This window comes from Metopolophium dirhodum, chromosome 6 (assembly GCF_019925205.1).
Source record: "Metopolophium dirhodum isolate CAU chromosome 6, ASM1992520v1, whole genome shotgun sequence".
In the NCBI taxonomy this organism is placed as follows: Eukaryota; Metazoa; Arthropoda; class Insecta; order Hemiptera; family Aphididae; genus Metopolophium; species Metopolophium dirhodum.
The window spans coordinates 39,098,095-39,113,393 of record NC_083565.1 but is presented as its reverse complement, the minus strand read 5'-3'; the positions used below and the strand labels follow the sequence as shown (position 1 = coordinate 39,113,393).

The 15,299-nt window shown below is 33.6% G+C and overlaps 1 protein-coding gene across 1 annotated transcript in view; it reads left to right on the top strand.

The window, feature by feature from the left end:
• The window catches only part of LOC132947011 (protein O-mannosyl-transferase Tmtc3-like), a 59,500-nt gene extending 46,541 nt beyond the window's left edge, over positions 1-12,959 (top strand). The window contains 11 exon segments of the mRNA XM_061017176.1: positions 3,178-3,273; positions 3,275-3,432; positions 8,270-8,525; positions 8,990-9,138; positions 9,205-9,423; positions 9,994-10,087; positions 10,162-10,452; positions 10,546-10,728; positions 10,800-11,084; positions 11,167-11,376; positions 11,463-12,959. Of these exon segments, the coding sequence (XP_060873159.1) occupies positions 3,178-3,273; positions 3,275-3,432; positions 8,270-8,525; positions 8,990-9,138; positions 9,205-9,423; positions 9,994-10,087; positions 10,162-10,452; positions 10,546-10,728; positions 10,800-11,084; positions 11,167-11,376; positions 11,463-11,570 (2,049 nt within the window). The 3' untranslated portion in view covers positions 11,571-12,959.
• Positions 12,960-15,299: the final 2,340 nt, after the last annotated feature.

Here is a 15,299-nt window from a genome sequence, read left to right as displayed (position 1 = left end):
GGACAGTTTAATTCAAAAAACAACATAAATGAGAAAACAATAAAACGATAAAAAAAAAAGTTTTGAGAGACAGCACGGTCAATCTGATACGAAGTGGTAATATTATTACATGGCCACAACTCATACTTGATTTAGGGATTGGTCTGCAATTGACCACCACCGATCAACTGAATAAACGGATATGCAAAAGGTCGTCTCTGTCGAGTGTCGTCGCGGTTCCCGACGACTTGTCACTATAATAGTGCCCACAGGTATTTACTTCTGCGTGCCTTCGAGGAGAGAAAAAAATGTCGAAAACCCCTCGTACCCGGGTATATAATATATAGCTGTGTGTAATACTACCGCGCGGTATACCTACGGAGGAAACTTTCGATTCGCGTGCGCTGGAAGTTTGCGAAATATTAAATTGTGCGCCGGGCAGGGGCGGAAACGCTGAAGCGGAACCCTTTTGAAGGAAGGGGAATTGAGAAACACGCGTTGGGGGGGGGGGGGGGCGGAAAAAAAATAAAGTAATAACAATAAGAAAGATATCGTCTGCGTATAAAAATTTATTTAATCTTCTTTTTTCTTTGCGTCGCGCTCCCCTCGTCGCAAATCTCGTCTCGCCCGCGGATTGTTTCTCACCGCCGTCGGATCGTAATAATTTATATAAAAGGGGCCCCTCGCACAGGCACCGTAGCCGTAGGAAACACGACGAATGCCGCGTGTGTTCATGCGTGCGTGTGTGGGCTTAATGGCGCGAGTGGGAATAATAGACGTACGTTTTCGGTGATAAACCCACGACGACGGACGTGCGTGTGCCGTGCACGACCGACCGATTTAGTTGACCACCCGCGACGAGGACTCGTATATAGTATAGGTACAGGATGTCTCGCCGAGCGTGTTCGTACCGTAACTTTTTTTTTTCTTTCAGTCCGTTCAAAACATTTTGAAATATAGGTACTCAAAGATCGTGCACGATATTCTCAAATTCTCGAGATTTTATTCGTACCGATTAATAGGAGCAGGTGTCCAGTGGAAATACCGACCCTTGATTTTCAAACGAGAACTCCTGCACCCCCCCCCCCCACCCATATCTACTGCAAATTATGGAGCGGACAACTTTTCCGAACATTTCGTAGTGTCCATATCGAAATTCCAACGAGGAGTTTTCGAGGCTATGACGATATTTGAATACAATAATTAATACAGTAATTATTAATATTTATAATTTTCATGAATGGTCCAATATTGAACCTTTTTTTATATTTTTGTAAAACGATTTTTAAGGACAATTGTCCTTAGGTAGTATTATTTTGATAACTGAGAAACAATTACTCAATCGAATTTTAAATCAGATGTGTGCATTGACTTTTTCCAAAAAAAATATCCACCAAATAATTTACATTCGAGACTAAGGGATGTGAGAGGTTCTTATCTGAAACACATACGTTTGTATCGCCGCGGGGACACGTCTTCTTATTGAGTAGTACGAAATATAAAGAATACGGTCTTCAAGTATATTACCTATTGAGAAAAATCCATCGATTTCGGATTTTAATAAATTTATTTGCATAGGAGAAATTTTTGGAATGATCATCGACGTTTAATCACCCTGTATACGGACGGTATACTCGTTAACATTAAATGTATAGGTACCATAAACTTATACACGTACACCAGGTCGCACGTATTTAAAGGATTACCGCGGTGGGAAATCGCCCCGGGCAGCGAATTTCAACAGCCCAACAACAAATTGTGTATCATTGTTCTCTAGTTAACGGTAATCCGTCTTCAACTCGTATTCATAGTATATAATAATACGTATTGTAGAGAACGGTTTTTATTTGCATATAAAAGTAAAAATATTCAATTACAATATAATGTTTATTCCTAAAACAGACTACCTATATAATAGTTATTTTAAACCGATAAATATTTAACTTAAATAAAAAAAACGACATGTTTCCAGAGTAGTAAATTAATGGGGACATCACTAACATTGTTTATTTAGATAAATAATTTTTCGTCATTTAAGTTGTTATTGGTATATCGTTTTTAATAAATATTTTTTCAACCCAATGCATATTGCAATATCATTTTTTTCATACCAAATCGCCGTAATTTATCTTATTGATTTGACTCACGTGACCCACGCATTTGTTGTAGTTAAAAAAACACACACACAAAAATAGTTCCTTATGTAGAAAGTATACCTTTATCGCGCGAATATTTTAAATAAAATTAGTGCCAATTTATTGAACTTGTCGTGATTTGTACTCAACTGTAGTCAACTTTTCAATATTCAAACTACAAACAAATATTTATTTATTTAAATATTATATTGATTTTAATAATAATCCGTTCCGTAATAATAATTATTAAGATATTGCTAATATTGGATTACGAAAAATTGATGAAAACTCCAATGGGATAAATTCGTTAATATAAGCATTGATTATAAATACTAGAATTTATAATCAATGATATAAGTAACGAATGGACAATGTTAAAATGGTGGATCTATAGGTACAAACGAATGCTTACGCAATACAAAATGTGACATGAATAGATTTAAATAATAATCCAGAGGTGTATTGTGTTATTCTGGGTACCATATATAATTGGTTTTCACGTAAAAATAAGTACCTATAAGTAAAGCTAATTTATCAACAATAAAAAGTACCTAACAATGTTTGTTTTAACTTTTTAAAAATGTATAAAATTGTTTTGTTTTTTTTTTCAAATTAATTTGTAATGGTTTTTGTGTGCTGAATAATTAAATGTTTTTAATGTTTTGTATTTAGAATTTATCATGAAAAATAAGAACCATAATTTTTTCCCGTGATTATTATTATCACAGTCATTATTTATGGCTTTTAAATGTTTAACAACTATTATAACATATTTATTATAGCGCGATAATATTATAACTTTTAAGTAGGCGGTCGGTACACTACATAATAATAAAAAATCCTTACGAGGCGATAATTAATAATCTTTAATTATTTTATGTGACATATTTAGTTGATATTACTACCCCGAGTGTCCTCGGTTAAAATATGTCAAAATTACCTACCCGAGTACTTAATGTTTTTATTGCTAAAAATCAAATGTGTAAATATCTCAGGAGACTCGTGGCAGTGGGTCAGAACTCGGTACACGATATGCTATAAGGTTCAATTTTAACTGTTTCAGATCAGGCCGAAGGACTTGATGAACTCGTTCAGGCTGTCCGTGGCCGTGAACAGCGGCCAGTCGGCCACCGGCGGCGGAGGAGGAGGCGGTTCGCCAAAAAAACGGCACCGGAAACGCGACTTCCGGCTCGTTCGGCGGGCTGCAGGCCATCCCGTCGGACGCGGTCAAGCGGCTGGCGTTCTTGTTCCTGTCAACGTGTGCGCTACTGGCGTTCCGGCTGAAAATCATGGGCTCCAAGCTACCGGTGTTTACCAGGTACATACCATATTATGTTATTGTATACCAGCTGATCGCCAACCTGTTCTTGAAAGGAGTACCTACACAAAAAATGGTTTCTTAAAATTGTTATTAGATGTTAAACACTATCGTACCTTTAGTCAGAACTATGAGAAACAGACGTGGTCAAAATTTGATGAAAACAAAAATATTTTTTAAAGAGACATTAGGATATTTTTGAGAATATACTTGCGTGACGTCATTGGCCGGGCTCGCCACAAATGCCCATCTTATATACACGTGTAAAGAAAGAGTTCGATAAATATTAGTTGCGCTCACTTTGCACAATGACTTGCCAAAGTAAAAATGTTATTTTTGATGTTTGATTTTCGTAGTGAGATAGAATTTTTATCGACGACGACGACGATATAGCGAAGTATCATAATTTCAATATATATTGTTTAGTTTTTTTTTTTATTATTATTGTTATTAACAATACTTAAATTAAATATTTTTGTTAAACACGCTTCTGTGGCGGTGTTGTCACAAAATTACTCTTATAAGGTTTTAAATATTTGAAAAAAAATTAGACACTAGAAATATTCCACTAACGTCTTCGGAGCATAAAAACACATCTCTGTACTACGTCGTACAACGAAAATTCAGAATATACTTTAGCTGGTAAATTATTGTGTGAAGCGATCAAACACGTATAAGATAAGTGAGCAAATACGGTGAACCCGGTGGCACAATAACTTCATGAGTTTTTTCTCAATTCCTAGTAACTATCGCGTTGAATAATATCAGTAAAAAGTTAAACCTTTACCGTTTTTCTTAGAATCGAACGTTCTTTCACATTAAAAAAAAAACGAACTATTTTCTCAATTTCTGTGTGTTGTGCTCCTTTATAATTGCGTGTGCCTGCGACCAATTGTCACTCCTTCCAACGTTGACATATTTTTTTTACCCCTCCATTATTCAGTGGTGTTTCCGGAAAAATAAATATACTCTCTTTATGATTTTAAGGCAATGATGCAAATATGCAATGCATATTGGAATTGTATAAGTTCGACACAGCTAATTAGACTCAACCATTCCATTCAATAAGCCAAGAACAATTATTTCGCAAAGCTCTTACGGTCTACATTTACAAATTCACAAACTTTACAAAACTACATTTTTTGGTACCATTTTTCTACATTTTTATTTTTGTACCCTTAAGTATTACAAACTATTTTACATCCTCGCAAGTCAGATTTAATATTTTATAAAATTTAAAATGATAATTATCTTGGAAATTAAATTGTTACTCTGTGATCAACGCTGACATTTTACCAAAAAAAAAAAAATCACAGCTACAAACGATACCAATAATACGCTCTACATTTATATTACAGTCTTAATTATTTAACTAATAGATCAGTGTTTCTCAGCCTGTGGTACGCGTACCACTGGTGGTACTTTGAAAATTCATATTGGTGGTATACTGGTATCCGAAGAAAATCCCTCTTTATAAAAAAAAAAAAATGGAATGTATCATTATTTACATAAAATATTATTTGGGTTATTTGATATTAATTATAATATGAGTACCTCATAATTTTACATATAATATTTCATTTCATTTTTGTGCATTAAATGCTTATATTGTCATGAGTTTCCTAAAAAAATTAAATTCCGTACGTGAAAATAGCGTATAAATTTTTGATGCGAGAAAAAAGGTTATTTGGGCAAGTGGTACTTGAAAATTTCGTGTCGGTGGTACGCGGATATAAAAAGGTTTAAACCGCTGTAATAGATGATTAATAAAATACGTCATATAATAATATAGAACATCGTTGCTTGATTTTAAAAAAAAAATGTTAAGGTATACGAGGGTGGTACATGTGCGCATCTGTACTATTTTTACAAGGTGCATATTAACTCACCAAAACGGCTATACACCCTACCCCCCCCCCCCACCGTATGCCCTCAAAAACAGCACTGCTAATTATTCATGTACCATCTTTGATGGGGCGCGAGCGAAACAAATAATATCTTGGAAGCTCGGCTGAATTATACAGTACGCGAGTGACGCAACCATATTTTATATACCTATGTTTGTATACCATAATATTATACTCTCGGTGTATATGTTATAATATATATGTATTGTTATCTATATTATGTAATGACACGTACGCATATACGTATAATTCATGGTTGTATAACATTATATTAAACTGTTGTCGTGTGCAGTGGCGTCATCATCAGACACCCCTCAAAATAATAGATAATAATATTATACTATATAATAATATGGTCGCAAATCCGTCGACGCGATCCATAATACTATTATTATCGTTATGTATGCAGGCCCTGTTTTACCCAAAATCACTTCAATTTTAATAAAATGTCACTATACATTATTATGGGTCCTCAAAAATGCAGATGGATATTATACAAACATAATTGTCTTGAATTATAATACAACGGGTGCAAACAATGCATATTATTAACTGGCAACGCTGGAAAATGAGCTGTTTGTGCGAAAAAGAATTTATACGATTTGGTGGGTACACAAGATATTACGTTCAACCTCGTTAAAAAAAAAATATGATTTGCATTATAATTTTTTTTTATATTCATTCCATACATTTATTTCCTACGTCTATTGTCCAATAATGTTTTTAGTTGACTGAAAGTTAAATTTATACCGGGAGGGGTGTTTTCGTTTCAATGAATATATGTAGTCTGATAATTGTTTAAAAAAAAATTGATTACTTGTATCACTTTTTATCATACAAACGTGTTTGGTATGAAGCTCGAATGTAGAATTCCAAAATGTAATCGGTGGTGTATTTTGGTTTTATCCGCCTATAGACACTATAGGTATACCTGCATTTATTTATTTATTATAATAATAAACGGGACAGGCCATTGACATTTTAATACACGACATTAATAATTAATAATTTAATAATACACATACCTAGCACTTAAAGATAATAATATAGAATAAAAAACACTGTGATACAAAAAAAAGAATTGTTTAGAAGTGATGGGTCCCATTTGCTAATTTTATCATTCGCAAAACGGGGTCATTATATAAATAATTTGTCGCACAGAACGGGACACGGAAAGGAGAAAAATTACACAAATTAGCACCGGGAACATAAAAATGTGTCCTCGATAACATATCAGGAGTATTAACTTCCCCAATCATGGGTTTCGATAAGAAAACAATGTTAGCGTTGGTTCTTCTAGTACTCAACGCCTCTAAATTTTGTTTCTCTAGAACTGGTGTATAATCGTACGGTAGGCAGTCAATGTGCAGAGCGAAGAATACATGTTTCAAACATTATCAAATTTATATGATAAACCGGTAAAATCTGTTACATTTAAATGTATAAAAAATTAAACATCAATTAATTGTGGTCAAAAGAATTGGTTGTCTGTAGGTTAGGTTAGTATATTATGTAGGTACACACATAATGCCTGTCGGCAGACATCAACGTTGGATTTTTATTTTTGGGGAGACGACCGATATCCAGAATTCGGCACCCGTTATGATGAAATATACTATATCGTGTTTCCGGAGTCGTTTATGTATATAATCAACTGCGTATACTATAGGTTTACCGGGCCTACGACGAGGAGTTATGCGACATAAATCGATTTTCGAACTGCAGATGTATATGATATTATATAATATATTTATGTAGTATATATGCGCGCGTTATAATGAATATCGAAATAAAACCGACAGGGTATGGGCGTGTGCGTTTTATTGGCATTGACATACTACTTCCGTGCATGGAAAACTATGCGAAAAAAAACATTTTGAAATTCGGCTAGTATCTCCAAAAATGAGAGGGCCAAATGCATCGGCACGGTATATATATTATTTTTTTTTATAGTTTTTTTATTGAATCGAAATAATGCATCCCGTGATCTTTTATATTCGAACATAAATATGTGAAATGCAATTTAAGTTAAAAAATTTAATTCGATAAATATTTGTCATTTCTCTCTGACTATTATGATATTGACTCATTAATCTCGACAAAATGTTTGTTCAATAAATAATCTTACCGGTTATATTTGAAAAAAAAAATACTGTTCGTTTACGCAGTGATAACTTCGTACACAAATCTGTTTTCAATCAAAAGACCCGAATTTAAAAAAAAATAATAATAATATTTAAACATAATATATTTTTGTATAACCACAGTATTAATGTTAAAATATTATTTCCATTTAAATGTTTGAACCATATTATTCGTTAGTTTTTTATTCACTTTATCGAATCGTATAGTCATATTTGTTACGTATACAGGGTGATTAATTTATCGTTACACACTCATTGTTTCAAAAAGTAATAACGTCGTTGAAAATATTTTTTTTACGGGGTTTCATGTAAGCTTTTGTATCCTTATAATTTGTTTTAATTTCATCTAAGCAGAATATGAAATTAAACTGTATCGTTGTCATACAAAAAAGTATAAAACGTAAAAACGCGATAAGGATAAAAAATATTTATAAATATATGTATTTTTTTTAAAAAATTTTGCTTTTTAATGACTCGAAACCAAATGATATTAATTAATTAATATACTTTTTAAAATAATGAGTGGTTTATGATGAAAGAATCACTTAGTGTACAATAAAACCACGTCTTACAACGGAAACTCCTTTATAAATTATAACAGACAAATCAGTAGACACCGATACTGATTCCGTTTTAAGGAGGTTTCACTGTACCTATGTCAAGTTGTCATATAACCAATTCTTGTGCCCCGTATTCTGATTCGGCAATCAGCATAAATAACGACCGCGTATGCCGCGTACCCACATGGCCGTGTGTTTAACAGAGTGCAATTATTGTTTTTTAAAGGTTTGACAATCCAGCCAGCGTGTCGGATTGGCCAGCGAGACAGCTGACCTACAACTACCTGGTGAGCGTGAACGCTTGGTTACTGATATTCCCGTGCGACCTATGCTGCGACTGGACCATGGGTACCATACCACTGGTCGAATCCACGTCGGATCCAAGGAACCTGGCGACTTTGGCCACATACACCGTGATCATCGCGCTCGTGTACACGGCGTTTACCACGTCCAATCGAACCAAACGCATCGTTGTCATCATGGTAAATACACCGCGCGTGCTTTTAAGTCATTATCGGTAGTTATACACAATCTGTTTACGGACAATTTTCCGAGACTTTCCGCCGAGCACATGACCAAGAACTGCTCATCAAATTATATGTCGACTAGAGATTTGAAAAAAGTGATAACTATATCAAAATAAATATGAATCATAATATATTTTATTTTTTTTTAAATGCCAAATTTTCAAATTGTAATTAGGTACCTATATAACCTTTTAATATTTGTTTAGTAGTTTCTTGAATATAATTTCAAGATTACGTATTTAGCAATTAATCTCGTCGCCAAAAAAAAAATAAGCAAATGCAATAACTCCTTAGTCCTATAATATGTATTGTAACGCGTGCAAACATTTGTATTAAAAAAACTTCAAAGCTAATCAAATTGACGGTTAAAAACCTATACACACAAGTACCCTACTACAATTATAACTTGACTATTTCAGAGTTTGGGATTGACCGTTCTGCCGTTCCTCCCCGCATCGAACATGTTCTTTCCAGTGGGATTCGTCGTAGCGGAACGCGTCTTGTACATGCCATCAATGGGATTCTGTATGCTCGTCGCCTACGGTTTGGGACTCGTAATCGATAAATGGTAAGAATTAAGAGGCCTTGATGGGTTCGTTACGACCGATCGGTTCATTAACGTTTTGTTCCGCAGCAAGTCGCGGTTGGTGTTGACAGTGGTCGCCGTCATCATGGTCACCCACGTGGTGAAAACCTACACGAGGAATTCGGACTGGTCATCCGAGTACGCGATATTCACTTCCGGGTTGAAGGTGAATAAGCTGAATGCCAAACTGTACAACAACGTCGGACACGCCTTGGAAGCTGAGAATCGATTCCAAGAAGCTCTTGCGTACTTTAACAAGGCCGTCAGGTGAGTTTCGAATGGTCTATAATATATATAGTACCAATCAACCTGAACCCGGGGTGCCGTAAAATTATTTTAAAAATATAAACCGTTTTATTTGTTTTTAACTGTCAAAATTAGTGACGGTAGTATAATAAATAAATCATGTGTGAGACGATCCAAACATTACTATATATTTATCGTTAAAAAAAATTCTAATAAATTAATATTTTGAATTGGTGTCAAAAAACTGTATGCACATAATTGCTGAAAAGCTCCAGGATTACAACTTCAATTCTAAACATCATAGTATAATATTATGTGATTAATATGAATATAATATCGTTAATATTAATGACATAATATTTTCTACACCTTTAAATATGTTATGATTACGTCTATAATTATAATGCTAGGTGCATTTTTTTCATATAATTACTTACTTTTTTATATGTAATTATTTTATGGGTAGTACGTGATTTTTAAAAAAATGCCCAAGGACGTCTAGGGTATAAACAAAGGACGAGAATCACGATCGCGTTGTTTTTTATCGTTAGGACGTGGTTTGTAATTATTGTTTTTTCCTTATTTTTTCAGCGTACAGCATGACGACATCGGAGCTCACATAAATGTCGGCCGTACGTATAACCATCTAAAAATGTACAAGGAAGCCGAAGACGCTTACTTAGAGGTAACGTAACCGCAGAGAGTTTGGTGTTTAAAATGAATTCCACGACTGATATTTACGATTGCGTATATTCACAGGCCAAATCGTTGCTGCCCAAAGCCAAACCTGGCGAGTCGTACCAAGCCCGCATAGCTCCCAACCATCTAAACGTCCTGCTGAACTTGGCCAACCTGATCGCTAAAAACCAGACGCGTCTGGAAGAGGCGGACATGCTGTACCGGCAGGCCATCAGCATGCGGTCCGATTATACGCAAGCGTACATAAACCGCGGCGACGTTTTGCTCAAGCTCAACCGAACGAAAGAGGCGCAAGAAGTGTACGAACGAGCTTTATTCTACGACACCGACAACCCGGACATCTATTACAATGTGAGTGCCGCAAACCCGCCGTGTATGGTGCAAACGAAACCTTTTACAAGACGTCGTTGCTCGCCTACTAACTTGTGCCTTTTCACTTTTCAGCTGGGCGTCGTGCTTTTGGAACAGGGTAAACATTCACAGGCGTTGGCTTACTTGGACAAAGCTCTGGAATTCGATCCGGACCACGAACAGGCGTTGCTCAACTCGGCCATACTGCTCCAAGAGTTGGGGCAGGCGAACTTGAGAAAACTCGCCGAGAAGAGACTCCTCAGGCTCCTGTCCAACGTATGCGTTGTAGAAACTAACGAGCGACGGCGCAATCGTAATGTAATATGTATTTTTTTTTGTGATTTCAGGGTCAAAAGAACGAACGGGTGTTTTTCAACCTGGGCATGCTGGCTATGGACGAAGGAGACGTACCGGCGGCGGAACATTGGTTCCGTCAGGCGATCCTCATCAAAGAGGATTTCAGAGCCGCTCTGTTCAACCTGGCCCTACTGCTAGCCGACGATCACAGGCCCCTGCAGGCAGCCCCGTTCCTCAACCAGCTGGTCAGGTTCCATCCAGACCATGTCAAGGCTCTGATATTGCTGGGCGACATATACATAAACAACATCAAAGATCTAGACGCAGCTGAAAACGTGAGTGTTGGTCGACCGCTGAAGAGCTGCTCCAACCTAGAGACCCTGACCTTTTTTAAACCTCGTTTTGTCACCTTTTCAGTGTTACCAAAGGATACTGCAACTGGATCCGGACAACACTCAAGGGATGCACAACCTATGCGTGGTGTACGTGGAGCGTGGTCTGCTGAAGGACGCAGAAATTTGCTTACAAAAGGCCCATCTGATGGCCCCGCATGAAGACTATATCGTCAAGCATTTAAAAATTGTGCAAAACCGCTTGCAGGCAAAACAGACTCCTGATCAGCTCAATGTAAGTAGTACAATGTACAATACTTTAATACAATGCACAAGTCCATACGTTTTAAATAAATGTTTGTTATATTTTTACATTTGTAGGAGAGTCGCCCGGATTCTAAGGAAATCCGAAAAACTGAAAAAGACACAACTCGTCCAGACACCAATCTGAAGTCGGACACCAAACCGTCTACACTATCGCTGTCATGAATGATGAAATATTAATTGTTTAAAAAAGTATATATATTTTTTTTAAGTTACATACCTAGTCAGAACTCACCGTTTTCATGTTAGTACTTAATTGGATTTTTTTTTACAACCTTATAATGTCTCTAAGGCAGTATTTCTAATAAGACGACAAGGTGACATAACTGCACATTTTAAAAGTCACAGATTTGACACTGGTATAGACAGTTGGCCCATACTTAAACTAGTAATCTCATTTGGTGCTACTACTCAATGACAGTACTTCATCTATAAAATATGCTTCTATACATTTAAACTGAGAGCAAAAGTTACTTAGTAAGATATATTTTTCTCTTGAATTTTTATTTTGAATCGTTTCGAACGAAAACAATTTGTAAAAAAAATCGTGCTGTGATGTATTTAGTAGGTCATAGTATGATTATAATTTATAATATTATTATAAAATTAAGACCATAATAATTATTAAACTTCTATAACATTATTTTAATAACAATAATGAACAAATATTGATATTTACATTTTGTCATCATTATAATTATAATTAATTGTATTTTGGTTTTTGGTTGAAAAATGATATTTTTAAATATAATTTCTACTCGATATATGTATTAACTTAGTTTAAGTACCTACCTACATACTTAAAAAAACAACATCTGTTCGTTTAAAATAACAATAACTACTTAATTATTCAATAGATCATAAAAATAAGTCTTGTTACACATTAATTAAATTCAGTATGAAGAGCAGTTGTTTGTTTAAAAATGTACCTATGTATTAGTGTATTTGTGTATTTTTATACTTATTGTTTTGTCCTTCTTTACCGCATGAGTATAAGAGAATAAAATTATGTTAACCAATAGAAAAGAAACTTAAATGACAGTTACTTAATACATTTAATTTTAAAAATTTAATCTCAAAGAATCAGTATTATATTTTCATGTAATAATAAGTTATTAACAAGTATTTGATAAAATTGTCGTAATTTTTTCATATGTTTTTTTGTATTTGCGGACAATCATTGTGATTTTTTTTATTATTATTATGATTTTTGACAATTTAAAGCACTCTTACTTTGTACCTGGACCCACAAGTTCTTTTTAAACAAATTAAATTAAAACATGTTCCTCTGACCATGGAAAATTCCAACTTCTGAAAGTAATATTTTGTACGAAACAAAATTTGTTCTTTTTTTTCAAATACCTACCTATATGTAAAAACAACTGTATGGTCTAAAAAACGCTAGCTGTTAATGTATTTGATAATATTATATTTGTAAAATAATTATAGATGTTTACCAGAGGTAATATTGAAGATAAATATTGCTTTTTGATGTGATTTTTTTATTTTATGTTTTATAAGAAAAATAAAAATTTTTAAATGTTTTAAACAATATAGGCATTGTGTTACATTTGTTCATTGTTTTTATGTTTGAAACTTAATTTGAGTGAACACATTGTGTTAGGTGAAATACGTGTCTCCTACAATTTATTGTATTTTAATATACTGTTAATAGGAACTTTGTATCTGCATAGATGTAACATCTAAAATTCAACATTTAAAAAAATGTTCAAAGCACAATGTGTTTCTCAAAATTTGACCCTCAACTAACAAAGGCAATTTGAAAAAATGCTAACAATATAATAATAATTGTAGAATCGATTTTAAAAGACCACAATATTATTATGTAGTATACCTACATAATTATGAGATGAGATCTTGTAGGAAATGTGTCCTATCCCAATACATATAAGGTGGGAAAAATTAAGTCTCTCATATGATAATATTCATACTCAGTATGTCGAGTTTAATGTATATTTCAGTTGTTTACTGAAAATGGATGTATTTTGGTTATAACTGAACAATTTTTGGTGATAGGTATAAATGATAGTCATGCATAGCCAACTTTTATCATAAATATTAGGTTATTTATTTACATTATTTACAATTACAACGGGCTTGAGACCATTTTAGCATGTATCTACATTTTATTTGCGTTTGGTACATTATAGTATTTTATAAGACATACTGTGAGAACAATTATTTTATGGATGTGTGACATAATTTTTGCAATATTTTAGTAATTTGGCAATGGCTTGAACATTTTCAAAAATAAAATAAAACATTGTGTTACAAAATTCAATTATTGTGTAGTATACATTTGCGACAAGTCATGTAGTGTTGTCTCCATCTCACAAGTGCGTAACATAGCAAATTTACACTCAGCAGATCACGTTTAGATCCATTAGTTTAAAAATTAGAGTGAATCGACCTAGCATGAAAATTGATAGTATGAGTTTTATCCTGTTTTGAACTTCATTTGTATGTTGGTTTTTTATCATTATTCAAGTTTTGAGTGAGTTATAAACATTTTTAATTTATGCATAACTTGCTAAAAAATTAAAAACTGAAAAAAACAACATTCGAACACAGATAATGGTCAAGTATCATCAAGTTTCGTTATGGGTGGATTCACTCTAATTTTTAAACGAACTGAGCTAAACGTGATCTGCTGAGCGTAAATTTGGAATGTTACGCACTTGTAATCGGAGACAACACATGCGGGTGTGGAGTCCTCTTATCTGCACTGCCGCCTGAAGTTAGGAAAATTGAATATTATTTTAATTTAATGGTTAATTTAAGCCTTTAAATATTGCATCGTTCAGGTCATGTATAGGCACTCTGATGTTAACTGTACAATACACGGTGTGGTACTGTGACGAGTAAATCATTATTAATGTGCGTAGATATCTACACATTTGGAATACACCGTGATCCATATTAATTATTAATTCATGGTACAATAAATTGCTTGTTAATATGCGTACCGAGATTTAAAGTTGTGAGAATTAATTATATTATTTAAATTGTAATGTTTGTTCAGTGTGTTTACATGATTATGTAACTTAAACAATTCAATTGTTATTAATTAATTAATTAAAAAATATATATAGAGCGGAAATAAAAATAATAATGATTTCACTACTAATAGATGACTGTGAATAATGTAATGTAATTTAAATTTGAACGTCAATACAATTTTAAAAATGGTTAGATATGCAAATATACAACACCTACCCAGTAGGTAATAATTTTAATTTCAACATTTGTATGGCTTTATTCAAAAATTCTATTTTACTGCTATTCTGTTTTAGGTAAGTACCTTATGTCCTTTAAAAAATTATGATTTGTTATTTTCACTTATTATCGTGTTTACGCGGTAAATGAATTTAAAATTAAGTCTAAGAGTATATTGTTTTAATTTATACATATTATATTTTTACCAAACACAAAATTGATTTTTTTCCAACGTGGACCGTGTTTGAGGTAAGATGCGACATCAAATTTGTAAAAATTTCCATATAACATTGTTAATAACCGAAACAACAGCGTATAGGTACCTATTTAACTTTTTTTCATAAGAATTTAGTAGTTTTTCTAAAACTTTTATTTTGTATTTCTTAAAAATATTTACTTACCTACCTATATACAGTAGTACAGTGAACACGTCATGTATAATTTAGGAAATATGTTATGACGTACTTAAACTTTTGATTTTTGATTTTTATCGTCACTTTTCGTTCATATAATGACTATCGGCTATATTGACTTATATTAAAAAATCTTTCGATGGTCGTTATAAGTGATATCTACTATACTGTCTATATATAGGAAGTTCATATTTAATAAAGTTGACCACACCGGTAAACTTGTACTTTCTCGGGGCCAAAAACC